At 33.0% G+C, this 18,721-nt stretch overlaps 1 protein-coding gene across 1 annotated transcript in view; it reads right to left on the bottom strand.

The window, feature by feature from the left end:
• Positions 1-18,721, bottom strand: part of TBC1D5 (TBC1 domain family member 5) — a 562,315-nt gene that overhangs the window by 264,364 nt on the left and 279,230 nt on the right. The window contains exon 5 of the mRNA XM_046674041.1: positions 13,974-14,043. Within this exon, the coding sequence (XP_046529997.1) occupies positions 13,974-14,043 (70 nt within the window). The remainder of the gene's footprint in view (positions 1-13,973; positions 14,044-18,721) is intronic.

The following is an 18,721-nucleotide window of genomic DNA, read 5'->3' as shown; positions in this document are numbered from 1 at the left end:
TTCTGGAGTAGATAAGTTCTGAATGATTGTCCCAAATGGTGATACACCAGAGAAAACATCATTTTTATATTGTATATTTTGTATAATGGTTTCTACTCCATTTTCAGGCATTATCTGGACAGTGAATAATGTCTCTATACGGCTAACTTAAGAAACGCAAACAACTACAACAACTGAAAAGAATTCAAAGACTGCATACAGTCTCACACTGAGGATTTCCAAAACTTGGTTAAGAGGAGGCACTTTGGTTTGTACTAATTAATGAAACCACTGAGTGGAGCAAAGAAGGGATTATCACAAGGGGAAGTTCAAAAAGTCATAAAGGGAGGGAGGAGACACATTTCTGACTGTCAGGGAGGTGTGGTAAGGAGGTAGTATGGTAAAGGAGCTCTCAGAGATGACCCTGTAGTTCACAGGTCAGCCAGTCAACGATGATCATCTCACTTTTGAGATTTGACCAGAGTAATAGTAGAACTAAAAGGTCAGGGCAAAGTGAAGGTGCTCTTTAAGCAGGATAAGAGCAGAGTTAGATAGGTAGAATATCTGAAGATGAGGCAGCACAAGAAAACTGAGCCTGATGCAAAAAGGTTTATATAATTTTATAATTCTAAAGTACATGCCAATATTTGAAAAAATTGCCATATTAATTGATATTTGTTTTTATCAAATGCAAAGGGAAAATGACACAAGTTTTCAAATTTGTATAGAAATATATTACTGAAAGATTTCTATTAATGAAAGGACTGTATCATAATTCCAATATTCCACGTAAAAGACTTTTTACCTTTATATCATTTTAAAGGTATGATTTTACAGATAATATTCATATAGAACAAGGAACATCTAACTCAAAAATCAATGGAAATACGAGAAGCGTAAATTAGGTATGTCAGTATCAGACTGTAAAGTGTGGCACCAGATATGGGTAAGCTACAACATTAGGACTGCAGGTGCCAAGATCAACCAGATAAACACTGATGTTATCTATAATTACCTCATTTTTAGCTTAAATCACAGGTAATGAGGGAACTCAGAGACTCTAAAAGGCAATTAGAAACTGTACTGGCTTTTTTGCTTCCTGTATCAGGGATTTTTAAAAACTTACTTTTATTTAAAGCCTTTTTTCCTCCATAATGAAACATCAGGGCATATCACTTATACATATATAAAGAAATATAAAAACAGAATGCACAATTACTTACAAGCTTAAAATGGATTTTTTCCTATGTCTAGGTGAAATATGTTCTCATATGATGAGGCTCCATTGAAACAAAGGCAACAAATAGTTCACTGTGTAAAGGTTTGTTAACATTAATTTATGCTGACGTTTTGATTTGGGTTTGGATTTAATTTTGAACTCAGAAATCTTGAGCCTCCACCTCAGTAGCCACAAGGACACAAAGAACTGAGTTACCAACAGTTCTGGCCTGTCAAATATAATATTCTTTTTTAAAAACATGTATTATTTTCTTCAAAATATAGTATTTAAGAGTTTCTAAATTCAGGGTCATATTAAAGTAGGGAAACTCAACAAATACACTTTTAGAAAAGGAATCAACAAAAGTTGTATCACAAGGTCCTAAAAAATTAAGTACATAATAAAGGCCATATCTAATTAAAGGATCAGGATTTAGAAATTAGGTGAGAAAAGGATCCTGTACAGACAATCTCTATGAGGTTGTCTGAAATGAATATACTTTATATTCCACAGTTTACTGATATTTCTCACATAATTAATAAGTAAGGGAAAAATCCCCTTCTTGAGATACCTCCCTGCAGATCTTCTTCGTGTCCCCACTGCACGTCACTTACCTTTATCTATTTATGATAACTAGCATGGACTTGATACCTAACTTTCTATATGATAAAGAACTTGCCACACAGCCTATAATGTAAAATACTGTAAGGAAAATACAGAATTGAGAATTATTTCTCAGTAATTTAGAAATAGGTATTTATTTAGCAAAATCTTATGTACTAATTGAAAGTCAATGCTATCTCTTAAACCATGTTTTTCATGACTGGGCTCACTTATAGGGTATTACACATATAGAAATACTTGTACCCTTGACATAAATACTTTCTCTAAAAGGATTTAAATGGATTTTATTTTAACTGCATCCATCATTCATTGATAACCTCTAGATCAGCAATATCCAATGGAACTTTCTGAACTGACAAAATGTTCTATATCTGACTGTCCAAAATGGGAATCACTAAAAACACATGGCCATTAAGCAGTTGAAATATGGCTTGTGCAACTGAAGAACTACATGTTTTAATTTTAATTAATTTTAAACTTAAATTTACATAGCTTCATGTCACTAGTGGTTCCTATATTGGACAGCAAAACTCAAAAAGTGTTTTAAGGATGATAAACCATTCATATATACATTTGAAGTAACAACTATAAAGATTGAAGGGATATAAAGATAAATATACACGTGATACATATACACAGTGTTACTGGGGAAAGAAGACAGATATATGTTAAAAGTTAAACAATACAAGTGTTTAAAAAATCAAAGTAATTCCATAAGATGGAACACAGCATATAATAAATTCTAAATGAATGATGCTACTATTGAGATCAGATATAGATTTAACAGGTTGGTTTTTTTCCCTTTTTTGTCTCTATCTCATTGCTTCTCCGTCTGTGTTTGTCTCTAACACCACACATCTGTCCCCTGCTTCCTTCCACCTCCCCGTTCTCATCTACACACATGTATAAGTTAGGAAAGCAAATCTTTAGTGATGACAGTGATACATCTATAAGTTACCAAAAATAATCAATGCTGGAAAGAACCAGATCCAAGATTTGGATCATGAGCCTAATATAACCATACTCAGCAACAGACTGGCTCAAAGATCCAGGAAATGGTAATTTAAGATGAAGATAAATGAGCCATGTGATAAAATAAACCTTAGTTTAAGGTCAGTATGTACTTTATAACTGGCTTGGATTAATGTACCTGTGAAAACAATTTCAAATGGGCCTCTGAAAAGGTAAGGAAATATCCCCACCCAAGGATTACTAGAAAATTTCACTCATTTATAATAAAAAAGAAAAAGCTCACTAATTTAAAAAAAATCCCATGCTTGAATAACTCATTTACCCAGCATGATGAAAGGCCAATGTACACCATATATAAGTAATTCTTTTTTTCTCAACACAAAAATGTTGAGAATATCAAAACGTTTCTAAGACTTCAAGGAATGTTTGTCCACATGTGGTATACATTTGGACAATGCAAGGCTATTTGCCCCTATATTAAATAACTCCACACTGCTTTGCTTTTGGAGTTGTCTATTCTGTTTTCAGCGGCATTTCTCTCACGACCATCGTTGCCAGCCTATCAGCTACTAATTCATATAATGATTATATATTAACTTTTAGAAATCCTAAATCTGTACTCCTCTGTCTCTTGCTCAGTTTGTCTTTTTAAAAATAAAGACAACGAACTAGACTTTAAACTGTCTATATTCCAGCCTATTTCAACCTCATAAACTATGAGAAATAAGACTAAGTAGAAGAAGAGTAAGGACTGGAAGGACTCTGCTGTGACCAAATATACTTTAATGAACAAACTTTTTGGCCATTCTAATATTTTCCCTCTGGCTCCAAGTTTCTGATTATATTCTAGTTGGTTAATCCCTTGTCTTAACACTGGATAATGGGGGTAGGAGAGAGAGGGTTGAGGGAGACACTACAATAAAAACATCAAGGTGTGGAGACCTAATTTGAGTCTGCAATCTGTTTCCCATGTAGGCTAGAACACCAGTGGGAGTAGCATTTTTCTTAGTGATTTTTTCAAACAGTTGTCTCCCATCACAGTGGAAGATGAACCATTTTCTCATGACCTCCTTGTCCAAATTAAATTATGTATCATAAAAAGTCCTGTGTTAGAAGTATTCTCCACTGCTGAAGTTTTACATTATTTGAAAGTTCATCTACTTTAAAAGAATCCAAATCTAGTCCTGACTTTATAAAAGACCTTTTGTTATTTTATTTTCTATTCTGTTATCCACACCCTCAATAACTCAGATATTCCCAAAAAGATGCCACAAAAAAACTAATTATATGACCACAGATATCTTTATATGAACCAGAGAGATGCTTCCATAAAGCTGTGACATGGAATGCTACTGTAAAACTGAAAATTAGCACCATAAGAATAAGCTCATTTTTCCACAGACCCTTTAAAGATATTATGACTAGGGGGCCAGCCCAGTGGCATAGTGGTGAAGTTCGTACACTCTACTTCGGTGGCTCAGGGTTCAGGGGTTCAGATCCCAGATGCAGACCTACACACCACTCATTAAGCCATGCTGTGGCAGCATCCCACATACAAAATAGAGGAAAACTGGCAACAGATGTTAGCTCAGGGCCAATCTTCCTCACACAAACACAAAAATTATGATTAGGAATGGCACTTAGAGGTACAAAAGCAGGAAAATGGCATTCCTTCTCTAGGGTCCATCAGCAGCCCATGTGGCAGTGGGAGAAACAGGCATGGGAACTGTGTTAAAAATGCCAAACACATCACTCTGGCTTTATTTATTTATCCTACACCCTCTATCCTCCCTCACATCTCTCATGTAGAAAAAATGGTTCCTGTTCAACCTATATAGTCAGAATAAAAAGGAGAGAAGCAGGCTCTTAGTGTGACCCTGTGGTACAGTGGGCAAAGGGCAAGAAGCAACAGTAGTACCTCAGAGATTATAAACTAATTAGTGTGGCTGAACAAAATCCAAATAACAAGAGGTCTGAGCCTGGTTCAATGATAGTAGAGCTCTGCTGCTCAAGAGAACTTTAAGATCTAGAAGCACATTTAAAAACTGGAATGAGAGTTAAGAGATGGTGTTCAACTATCCTGTTTTGCTTCAAATGGGTTCAGAGACTTGGGCATGTCATCCGAATTACTTTTCTAATCTAAACAAGTGGCTTGAAATATAATCTTTGAAACTCTTTGAGAATATGTCAACTAGACTAAACTACTTCTATATCTATCTCAGAACATTGCATCTATAATCATGGAATGAAAACTATGTCCATATGTTCAGATGATACTAGGACGTCTTTTAAATTTCAAATATTCTCTCATTAGTAGGCTATTTTTTATTCCATAGCTGCTTTATTGATTTTTCCCATATTTCTAGGCACATAATATTCATTCTCAATTGTATCATTATCAACTATTTGATATAATTTTGTGCGATTTAAAGATTCACATTTTCAGCTCTCAAACTTTTTGATCACTGATTTAAATACATTAAATACCCAAAACTTTAAAATTGTCAAAATAGCAGTTCATGAAAAGTAACAATGTCACCACAATGAAACAAACATATGTAAATACACATGTTGTATGGGTCACTTTAGCTGTCTTTATAGATAAGGGCATAATTTTGTCACTAACAAATAATAAGGCCAATCAAATCTACCTGTTCTAATAGTGCAAAAAATCCAAAAAGAATGCATTACTAGAAAGTAGAAAATGAGAATCGTCTTTGTTCATACTGTTGACCTCACAGAAAACTCCTGTCCCTCTAGAATGTCTAGCAAACATCTTCCTCCTAACCACCAGCCGCCATGCACCCCTTGATTTGAACAACTCCAACTGGCACTCCCCTAGTTCTTGGTGAAATATCCCCATGAGAACACCAGTCATCATCTATGTTAGCTGCTTCCATTTTTGTCTCCCCCCTAGATCACGTGTGCACCAAGGGCAGGGTCTGCGTTTTACTCTGCTTGGGTCTTGCACGTTTAGCACACTGGCTGGTCTGTGATGCATGTACAACAAAGATTTGCAGAATGATTGAAGATATGTTAGCTCTCTTGAACCAAAAGAAAAAAAGAAAAGATACAAACAAAAAGCACTTGCAAAAGTCCTGGATTAAAAATAAAATGAAAAAACAGGATTACTAACCACTGCCACTTTCCTCTAAAACTCAAGGTAATCTGATATAGAAAACAGACACATATTGAATATCAACTTCTACTAAAATATTGTATGAAAATTTCACCCCTAAACTAGATCTCTGAGACTTACAAATTGTCTATCAAATCAAAAATCAGAAATTAAGTGTTACGTAGAGCTAACTATGTAACTATAAAGCAGACCAGTAAGCAAATAAGCAAGTTATTTGTAAAATGTTTTAAAAGATTTATAACTTGTCACTTTTAAACTCTAATTCTATGCATTAGTTTCTCAAATTATAGATCCAGTAACACATTTCAACATTGCTGACCAAATATTTAACTGATTTTGTCTATTTCACTACTATATGTAAAAAGCACAGCATGTGAATATATATTCCAAATAGTGACACGTGGGGCTGACGGGGCATTTCAACTGGGAACAAACAACAGGGGAATAGTGTGTCCTGGGGAAGGGACTTTCTGATTCAGAACAGCTTATCCTCACCTTTCAAACGTATGCCTGTCTTTTAAAAGAAAAACATTTACACAGCCTTGGATGATTGGAGCTTGCAGCTAACTATGTAAATAAACAAATATTAAAAAAAATTTCCCCCAAAGTCTGGCTACAGATAATAAACAGGGCTTGAAGGGGCTTCAGAAAGAAGAACTCAAACTGTAAACACGTATGCTCAAGTCAGTTTGGGTTATGTTAATTTAGGGCTGTAAACGCAAACAAATCAGTTAATATTTAAATAGAAAGTAACATTTTCGGGTCCTTAAATGATCAATAATTAGTTCAGACAGACTGTATATTACACAGAAGCGGAGATACTGACTAGTTCCACTATCATAAAAAATAACGAAGTTATTTCAAAAAGATACAGTCATCACTCAAATGTGATATTTTTTCTTCTCTCAAATGTGGCTCCATTATGGAGACAAGAATAAAAGGTAATATTCTGATTTTGGTTTCTGGGAAATGCAAAGGTTACACATTTTTCTCTCTGAAATTACCATTTAACTTATAAAGCTCATGGGGCTACGTGAGCAAATATGGAAACAAGAAAATTTGATAATGAGATTGTATGGCTAAATACAAGTATGGATTTTATAAATACTCCTTGCATATAATCAGTGGTTAACTTTAGGTAATGTAGATATGATCTTTTATAGATTACAATAGATCTGATCCTTAAATACTCATTTATTGCCACTTTAGAACCATACAGAATTTTGAAAATACTTTTTTAAGACAAAGGACAACTTTGTTAGGTGAAAACATTGATTCAAACTTAAGGGAAATTTTAGAAAAAAGAGAGAGAAAGGAAAGGCAAGGAAACTAGCATTTGTTACTTACTGGTGTTAGGTGACTGGGCCAGGTGTTGTACACATTTGCAGGTATGCTCCCTGACTCTATGATATAGGAGCTGCTAACATTCCAATTTTACAGATGAGGTAATAGGAAGCAGCGAGGTTAATTATCTTGCCTAACATCACACAGTGAGTAAGTGGTGGAGCTAGGTTGTAAACTTTAGTCTGTCTTACTTCTATCTGTATGACTTATCCAACTGTTTCCCTAAATCGGGTATTAATTCTTAAGAACTTATAGAGTTTGTGTTACTTAATTACATAGAGTCTCAACAAAATACAGGCAACACATCAAAGTGAGAAAAGCAATGCTCTAAGAGTCAGGAAAGAAACCCTAACTCTAGACCCTCCTTTCTCATCTACTTACTAAGCTATCATGCCCTGAGAAAATAATTAAAATGGCAAGGCCTTAGGAATTTAAGATAACCGGGTGGTGAAGGAGTAGGATGGTGAATTCAGGCTGGTCTCTATTATTTTTAATAAATGCTATGGACCGAATGTGTCCCCTCAAATTCATATGTTGAATCCTAACACCCAATGTGATGGCGTTTGGGGGTGAGGCCTTTGGGAAACCATTAAGACATGAGGGCTGAGCTCTCATGAATGGGATTAGTGCCCTTACAAAAGAGGCCCCCAGAGAGCTCTCTTCCCAATTTAGCCATGTGAGAAAACAGTGAAGAGACTCCATTTTTGAACCATGATGTGGGCTCTCATCGAACATCAAATCTTCCAGCACCTTAACCTTGAAATTTCCAGCCTCTGGAATTGAGAGAAATAAATTTCTGTTGTTTATAAGCTACCCAGTCTCTGGTATTTTGTTATAGGAGCCCAAATGGACTAATGAGTATAATTTCCAGCAATTCAATTATCCTATGACTCCATATTCTTAAAAATAACAGATTAACAAACATCATTCAAAGAGCATAACTAGAACACAGACTTCTAAATTTTAAATCCAAAGTACACTTTTGCCCTATTATCTCTACTCTAATATTTCTTTTCTTTTTTTTTTTTTTTTTGAGTAAGATTAGCCCTGAGCTAACATCTGCTGCCAATCCTCCTCTTTTTGCTGAGGAAGGCTGTCCCTGAGCTAACATCCGTGCCTATCTTCCTCTACTTTATATGTGGGACACCGGCCACAGCATGGCTTGCCAAGTGGTGCCATGTCTGCACCTGGGATCCGAACTGGGGAACCCCGGGCCAACGAACCGTAACATGCACACTTAACCACTGCGCCACCGGGCCGGCCCCTACTCTAATATTTCAAATCACTGCTTCATTATTTCAAGAGACATATGATCTTCTTACATACAAATGGGAAAAAAAGGTATTATCCCAAAAATAAACGTTAATGATGGGAGGATATTACTCACATACTCCCAAATTAATGATTATATGTAAAGAGGATACATAAAAATCTTTGTGATAAAACTTAAAGCCTAACTTTTAAAATTTACTCAATGACTAAAGATAGTTCAAATTAATGCATTTTTTTCTTATTCAGGAAAAGATTTAACTTTTAGATTTAAAAAGGTAAGCCAATTATAATTTTTTAAAACATTTTTACCACTTAAACAGCCTTTGACTTTCTGGGCTATAGAACATACCAACTTTGGGTGCTCTGATCAATATCAAGAAATTATAACACTGCCACTTTAGAGGCAAGTTGCTTTTTATTTTCTTTTCTTGAAAAGAAACAAAATAAAACATTTAAAGGGAAAAGGTTTTCTTTATTTCCTCAAAAAAGATTCTCTTGAAATATAGTATGTCTTTACAGAAAAAAAATAAGCCAAAAAGTATGAACATTTCTTAATTTAAAAAATACAAGTAATGTGTAGTTTATAAGTATTAAATGTCTTTATGAATTTTTCAAGTCTCAGTTGTAGGATTTACTAATTCAAAAGACACACAAGTATTATGCAATCCTTTCTGCATGCAACTACCTCTGTTTTTTTAATTCAACATCGGAATTTCTAACTAAATTATTACAATCTTTGTTTATTGCTATTACTTGTAACTGAACAACCATTGGTTATTATTTTCAACTGTGTCTCTTGGAGTCAACATTTTCATTTACAAAGTATTATTTGAAAATTGTCCAATTGTCAAAATCCAGAAGATAGCACATTTTTCCTAACTGCACAACTTGAGAAAATACACTCAGAAATGGTAACATGAAATTAAATTGTAAAAATAATTAGGGTAGACTACATGATTTACTACTGTATATACAGAATCTAGAAAATTAGAGTAAAATACACAAATTTATTTAAAAATAATCTACAATGATTTATGTTCTATCCTATGCCATTTATACAACACCAAGATAATACCTGAAAATTAAGAAATATTTTGAGTTTCCCAGAGAATGCCAATAACTGGTCTCAGTTTTCTCTTACTAAATTGACTATTAAACCAATGAATTTTAATGTGGATTCATGACTACACAAACACAACCTAAATCTTATCAAAAATCAGGCAAACACAACCTAAATCTTATCAAAAATCAGGCAAAAATGAAGTTATTTTCTATACTTGGAATTATAACATTATACTTAAAAAAACATTACATTGACTCAAAAACCATATAAATTTCCTATGAACTTCTGTGGAAAGTTATAATTTGATCAATAAAGATATTTAGAAACAAAGGGGAAAAAAAGGAAAGTTTAAAAATGTTCACCTTCAATTTATTTCATAGGTCACTGTTACACCATCTAATAAGATAATTAAAAACATGCAAGCAGCTGGTACTACAGCTAAACAGATTAATGTAATAGTCTGTAGTCATATGTGCTGGCAAGGGGCTCGCCTCTTTGGAGAGGAGAAGGTCAGCTGCCCTTGGGAAGAGGAGGAGGAGGCTGGTGGGGAGAGAATCTTCCATCTACCTTGTGGCCCTGTGCTACTGTCACTAAGTTAAACGTCTACTACAAACTGCTAATCTGCAAAGTACTTCTCTTCTTTCATACCCAGCAAGGGTCTCTCAATTTTAAGGGTTACATGAGAAATAGAGAAAGCTCATATAATCCAACAGAAAACATTAACATCGGTCTTTAAAAGGTACAAGATATACTGCATAAAACAATAATATCTTCTCAGTTCTTATAAATTTTCCATTTTAATATGTCATCTGCAAATTAGTTAGTAGATATACAATCAAATTTTAACAAAAACTTCCAAAACAAGATCTAGTCTATTACCCAGGCATCATATAATAATCATACTGGTGCCTCAGGAGTTAAATGCAGCTGTACCCTATCTGAACCAATGAAGCAAAACCACAAAAGACACAAATCCAAAATAAAACCTCTGAGCCTTATGAAATATAAATCTATGAGCATCAGGCCCATAAATATATAGTTAGGCTCCATCGATTGTAAATTTCAAAATTTGTCAAAATTCCAAAAATCTATCTTTGAAGTTATACTAATAGTGAAACATCTTCCTTTTATCTTTACTGTGTGTACAAATTTATTATACAAAGGCAACCGAGAATACCGTACAAGAGATTGAGAGTTTCAAGCCTCAGGTTAAGCTTGTGCTTAGCTCCCTTTCTGCTAACAAAAGTTATTTTCCTGTAAGACACATGTTTTTTGACTTCCTTTTGGTGTCTCTCTATTAGAGCACTGTAAAAAAAATTCTACAATACCAGAAGGTTAATGATGATGACAAAGATGATGATGACATTTGCCTGGATGATGAAAGCAGCTAATATTTATTCAGCACTTACAACACGACATTATCCCATTAAATCCTCAGAACAAGTGTGTTTTATTACTCCCACTTTAAAGGTGAGGAAACTGAGGCTAAGACCTGTCCAAAGTCTCCACAGTATTTGGAGTGAGGATTTGAACCAACTCACTATGATTAGATATTGTTAACAAACAAAAAACCACAGACTATGCCCTCTTGCAACTGATACCCAAGATGACAATAATACAAATAATAGAAAGAATATAGATTTAGGTGACCAATTTAAGATTGAATTCAAAAGTTAATAAAACCTCAAGATATGCTCTAAAAGGGTACATGTCTTGGAGGGTTAAGTGAAGACTAAGGCAACAAAGTGGCCAATTCACATGAAGTAATACAAAAGAACTAATATTAATAATGCCATGGCTTTGCAATTAGATTTTCAAAAGGTTTTATCGTACACATTTCATCTCAGTCTTTAAAACAGTTGTGACAAGGAAGCAGGTTAGACATTATAAGGTCCATTTCACAGAAGACAAACTAAGGCTAATCATTATCCTGGGCACGAGTATACATGGCTTGAGTATGTGGTACTAAGCTGACAGCCAGAACTGTCTAACTGTGAAGAAAAGTCAAGATTTCTAAGGCAAAAATATTGCATTTTGACAATTGTTAGGCTAAAGGATGTTTGAGGGTTGGAATATTCACATTTTTCTAATAATCTATGTCTAGTTAGTTTAAAAGAGCTAAGACGGCAACAGAAAAATAATTTTCATTTTCGGCAGTGAATTTTACTGACAATTCTGTTGCCATTTTAGTGTGATTCTGCAACAATTCCTAGGTTTTATCAGTTAACCTGAATACGAAAATATACCCTAGAGCTGTGCTTCCATGAATTCTGCATTTAACCCAAGTGTCAAATTCACAAGTAAGCTCATTATATGTAAGAGCTATTGCCTACTGAGTAGAAAAATACTCATTTCACACCTTAAATACTATAATACTATTTAATAACAGCACTGGCCTGCCAACTATTAAAAGCTCGTTTTTATATACTGTACTACCTGAGCTTTCTATCTTGCCTTTTTAATTACAACAATAAATTAATATCCCAACATTACAACACTGACAGGCATTGATTAAAACCATATTAGTTAACAACATTAGTATTTATTGTGCAAAGGTGCATTAGGAGTTCATTTTTAGAGTACAATTATCATTCAATAATACGAAGATATTTGAATCTTCAAACTATTCAAGAACAAAATAAACTACAAGATAATACTGTGTCTTCACATCAACACATTTCTCTTAACTTTATATTATGTCCATTATTTACTATAATTAGCTAAACTATAAATGTAATTGTAAAATATAATTCACCAAAAAAATGTATATATATATATGAATTTTCCTTGCTTTGAAATGCATCTTTATTTTTCTTTTGCCTTGGTTATTTTTTATTGTATTTATATCTAGTAACAATATAACCACCATAGATTTCACATATATTATGTTAACATTCCTCAGTCACATGCCAAATCACGAATATTTATTTAACTATCTTTTATATTTACTTTGTGGTTTTTTTGTGTGTGACCAGCTGTAACATGTTCAGACAGAGGATTCTACCTGTTATTTAATATGTCAAATTCCAAGCTTTATATTATACCTCAGCACTAAAAGAAGAATTTGGAGAATTCCACCATTCATATGGTGGGAGGGGTACAGTGAAATTTAATGACAGCATATGAGCCTTACTGCTGTGACAATACCTTCTAGAACACCATGGGAACATAAGCCTTTTGTAGTATCCAGGACACTTGAATGACTGATTATTTATACAGACCCCAACTGGCATAAAATAAAGATGTCAAGTGTTTCAATTACCATTTCATTTCTGGAATTCATAAACAAATTGTAAAAACTTCCACATTTACCACATTCTTATTAAGTGCTTCCTGTATACAAGGCCCTACTCTAGATTAAAAGCTCGCCTGGGATCTGAAGAAACAAATGACATAGTTCCAATTAGGGATACAGAATATGTACTCAAGTAAAAATATAAAGATTCTAAGCCTAAATTCCATATTTATTATATAAAAGGAGTTACAGCTTAATATTCAAATGAGTTTCTAAGTGTACAGTTGTTCTTGCATTTATTTTATGGTGTCATTACATAAATATCACAACTAATTAACCATAAGGAGAATGTATTCCAACTAAAGTATTTCTTTAAGAATCTACAATGTCAAAATGTATTACTGAATTTGTACTTTTTTCCCCTAAAAGAAAACCACCCGGTTCTTCTATCATTTTGGTTCAGTATATGAATTTTCAAACATTACTGGAAATACTTTAATCTTTCTTCTTCCTAGATTTCCATGTTACGAAGGGACAAAATCCATAAACACTTACTCAAGCAAACTCCAGTTCTAAGGAGAATATTAACAAAAGACGAGACAAAAATACATGTTTTCTTAACAAGTATATCGTTTTTCAAAAATCACTAATTGAGAAATAACTGCCCTGTTTGCTGAAAAGCCAAACAGGATATTAACAAACAGCACATAATGTAACCATGGATTACATTTTATACTCTCTTAGATGCTCTCATAAGCAGTACACTCCATTTTAGCAGGAAACTTAAACAAAAGGAAGCCTTTAATACTGTAACAGATATACTGAAAAAACAAAAACAAAAATGGATTATAATGAAGCTTAATACTATATGTGCATTCATTCCAATTATCCTACTATGGGATAACAACAGACATCTACAATAAGTCCATTTGCTCAATAACTTAGAATGTTGCATTTTCCATTACTCAATAAGTCTGCAGAACAACTGCATCTCACAATATTCTTTATGTTTGTCATACTTTTAAAGCACAGGTAACAGTTCCTTACTACTGTATTAGAATCCTGTAAGATTAGGGATCTTGCACATCATCTTGTAATATTATGTATCTATGTATTCATCACCTACCTATAGGAATTAAAAGTCCCATCAGAATCTAAAGTAGAACTTGTTCTTCTTCCATTTTTATTTGAATCTCCTGGAAAAAAAATTTAAAAACACTGAAATAATGGAGATTATGAAACTGAATATTTCAGTTGAAAAGCTACTGTATAACAGCTCTATGCAGTATATAGGGTTAAAAAGCATATATCCCCTTATCCCTCCCCCAAATATCTTTTGTAATCAGAGCCCTTTAGGCAAAAAATTCATTTTGATGCTTAAATATAAACCACCACCACCATGCCTAACTTGGATAGGAATACTACCAAAGTAATTACTAATGGGAACAAATGAAGTACAGTACAGACATTTTCTTCTTATGACTCCCAGACAAAACCAATTTATAAATCACTTAATCATATACTAATGTTTATAAACAAAGGGCAAATTTTTGTTAGTGACCAAATCACCCATCCTGACCACTGGTACAGTCAAAAGAGAGTGGGCAGACATCCGACCTGAAATGTTTTCCAGCCTCCAGTTCTCCACTCTCTAGGAAACTGGTACGCAGAGAGGTAACAGAAAGCAGACTTAGGAGGTGATGATCAAGAATGCATTCTTGGGAGCTTTTAATACACATTAATATTGTTCCCAAAACTTTGTTTTAATTGTGGGCAAAAGATCAGCAGTTTAAAAAATGAAAAAACAACAACATCAAAAGGTATTTCTGTCTCATGTTGTAATAAACATTTTGGGAAAGAAAACATTTCACTCAGGAAACTGGCATATTCATAAAATCAGATTTAGACTAGATTCACATCTATCAGTTTAAAGATTACAGAATAAAAATAAATTTGTTAAATAAGTGATTACCAATACCACAATATGAAATATATATTCTTATTGATAGAAATTTAACTTGAATCATTTGTTTTAAAATATATACATCAAAGTATAATTTTTATGAAACCATAGTGTACTACTATTAAATATATCATTTATTCTCAGAAATAAATTAAAAAGACTAGAATCCGATTACATTTCATACTTCTAATTCCCGTAATGTAACTTTCAAACATCAGGTTATATTCATTTTTATGATATTTAAAGCTTAATAATTTAATGATTTATCCAATTTTAATTTATACTTTTAATCCACTTTGAACAATCTAAGGTGCCACTGGAGATCATCACAGTGGTCCTGGTTAAGTCAAATAATAATTACAGAGCTTTCACTTTAAAGATGAGATTATTTTTAATTATTGAGTATAGTACTTGAGGTACCATACTTCTATAATTATGCTACTCATTAAATGGTTATTGAAAGCTGAAATGTAATTTTAATGACAGCTACCTATTTTTCTTTGCACATTTTATAGTTGACAGATTAGTCAAGAATGTTGTTTCTCTTCAAAATCTTTGCAGCTGCGCCAAAGTGTTTAGGAGGACAAAAACCGGACTGAGCCCACTCACTGAACTTTTAACTCTATTCTTTTTGCAAAATGCACTTTCAGTTTTTCTTTTTCATTAAACAAAAATCCTAAAATGGCTTACAGCATTCAAAAATGTTGCCAAATTTTATAGAAGAAAATAATCCAGAAACACTTAAATGTTTAAGAACAATCTAGCCGGGCAAATTTTGTTAATTCTTTGAAAACATCGACACTGTAAGATTATTCACACAACATACTTCATTTTTTTCAAAATAAATTAATGTATTATAATAAACTAAAAAGATTTAAGGAAAATTAGTCTTTGTCTGGCTAAACGAAAATTTCTTACAACACATGTTATTTAACAGCTTGCAGACATTTCCTGTGAAACATTCCATAATCAGCATAGAATAAGTACTATTTTATACATTTAAAATATGAGCCTTCTTTCTCTTTAAAACAAAAGATTATGATAAAATCTCACAAATAGAATATTTCTTCCCTTCTGCTGGTATTTATCAGATCAAATATAAAATCTTTCAAATTCTCAATTTTTTAAACAACTAGGTTTTGTCATCATAATATATTACAAAGGTTTTCTTCATTTTATATATGTTTTGATATGACTATACCACATTAAATGTAACCTTCAAAGGATGGTAATAAGAAAAAAAAGCAGTTTTTCTTTCTCTAAAACATACCAAATAAGGACTACAATTGTTTCTCTAAACAATATTAGAGAAAAGATTTCAGAGTTTGCTATACGGGGAAAAGGCAATAAAGTTTTGGAGCAGGAAAAACTGCTTTGTTCCTTCAATCCTCTAGTTGAAATTAATTATAGCAAATGTTTATGAAAACATCTGTTCCTTACAGTTATAAATTCTTAATTTTAGTATGGACGATTCCAGACTCTTATTTTGGAAGGAAACTGACCGACAATTGAAAGGTTTACAAAAGAACAGACAGAATTTGTAATTCTAGAGAACTATATATACAGTGTGCTATATCCTGTAGAGATTTTCGTTTGTGTGAAACATTTGGAGGAGCTGGTAACTAGGAGAAATCAAAGACAAACAGAGAGGCTCATCTTTCATTTAAGATGTTATACAATAAAAACATGTCTGTAACACAAGAAAACACCAACTAAGCATTTCAAACAAATGTTACTTTACTATCAATCTAATTTGGAGGTAAGTATAGTAAAATAAGTATTAATTTTACTAGGGATTGTAATAAGTCAAATGTCAACACAATCATGGGAAGGTATGCACAGTGTTCCCCCAAAATAACAACAGAGGGTGCAAGAGAGTTTAATATGATTTTCACTGCTGTTCTTAGTGTTGAACGAAGTTGTCAGTGGTTGTAACTAAACGAGGATGCACAGGCTGTTTTCGGGTCTCTCCCTCTCTCTGTCTCTCACAAACACACACACGCATGCACACATAAATACGTTATTAAAGTAATCTTACACAAAGGCCTCTACATGAGCAAACAGCTCTACTTAAATGTGTTTTAAGATAACAGACTTCCTTTCACTTGCTTGAAAAGTAGAGTAAATTTTTAAAATACAATTGTGATTTTAAAGATATTTCAAGTTTTAAAGTAAACTAACCAAGAAAATAATCTAGATATATTTATTGAACAAATTTTAAATAAATGCATAAATTATATACAATATATAACATACATATTATATAGGTTACTATAAATGTATAACATTGTACAATATATTACATATTTAAGGAACAGTTCATCCGATTACTTGTGACTATTACACTTTGAAGTTTACATAACACATTCATTTCTCATTAGTTAGTAACTTTGTAAAATGAGTTAATAACATTCACAATTAAACTAAGTTGACTGATTAGAAGAAAACATGCTTGTAGTTATGTTATTTTAAATGAGGATACAAAGAGCATTGTATTTTCCATCAGTAATTTCTAGTATACATGTATGTAACTTACTAAAGCCAATAATATGTACAATGATGACTTAAATTTCAAAGCAGGATTAATTGAACTCTGGACCCCTTTTCAGCTTTTACTGCAGTCCTGTTTAGCCAAGGGCATTTATACTATCTTATCTGTACACTACTGAAATCATGTTAAACAAAGGTTTAACAATAGATTTCTATAGTGCTTTATAGGCACAAACATCTGCTTTATGAAGGGAGAACCAGAGATTTCAAACTAGGTTAGGTTAAAAACAACCAGAGTAATGCTACAAATAAGCACACCTACTCAATCGCGCCTTCAGTTTACCTCTAAAAAACATCAAGTTTTAAAGTATCACCTCACACTAAGTATGAATTCTGCAAAGTATTACATAATTTAAAAAAGAGTTTCTTCTCTCAATTGTTAGAGAAGTGTCACTAAGTGTGTGTGATGAATATTTAAAAGTAAAAGGGGAAAAAATTGGTTCAAACAAAGCTATAGGTAGCCACATTTTAGTTGTGATGGGATAATATGGCATAATTGAAACATAAAATAGACCACCTAAGACCTGGGAGCAAAAGCTGCTCAGAGTTTCTTTGGGAAATCAGGACATTCAAAAGCATCCATATATACACAGGAATGTAGAAGGCCACACACATGCCCAAGGCAAGATGCATGATCCTATAGGAACTGGAAGGCTGTAAGCTTCCACCTCACGCTGATCACTAGCATAAGTGAAAGCCTTGCTAAATGATGAAGGACAGCTGTGGCATAGAGCCAATCTGCAAAGACAAGGAAAGGTTCTGGGTTTTTGTTTGGTTTTCATTATTTTTTTAGCTCCTGGCATTCAAAGAAATCTCTGTCAAAATTGTAGCTGAACACAATCTACAAAATAAAGACTTCAGTGACTACACGTCAAAGAGTAAGTCTTTGCAAAAATAAAAAATAGTTCAAGAAAATCACTAAACGAATAGACTAAAACAGTCTTCAAGAATATAAAAAAATATCAAACCCTGAGGAAGGAGAGAATCTGATTTCCAGAGTGACCAAATTATAATATTAAAATATCCAATTGTCAACAAGAACAACAAAAAAAGTCACAAAGCACACAAAGAAACAAAAAGCATGGCTCATGGAAGGGACAAAAATAAACTGACAAACTATCCCTGAGAAATCTAGAAATTGGTATTTACTAGAAAAGGATTTTGTAACAACTGTCTTAAGAGCAAAAAGAAAACATGGACAAAGGAGGAAAGGAAATCATGTAAAAAATGAAGATACAAAATGAGAATATCAGTAAAGAGGTAGAAATTATAAAAGGAAACAAACAATTTCTAGAGCTGAAAAATACAATAACTGAAATAAAAAATTCACGGTTCAACAACAGATGTGAGCAGGCAGAAGA

This window comes from Equus quagga, chromosome 1, assembly GCF_021613505.1.
Source record: "Equus quagga isolate Etosha38 chromosome 1, UCLA_HA_Equagga_1.0, whole genome shotgun sequence".
NCBI classification, from domain to species: domain Eukaryota; kingdom Metazoa; phylum Chordata; class Mammalia; order Perissodactyla; family Equidae; genus Equus; species Equus quagga.
The sequence above is the reverse complement of the archived record's forward strand: the minus strand, read 5'-3'. Positions and strand labels throughout refer to the sequence as shown.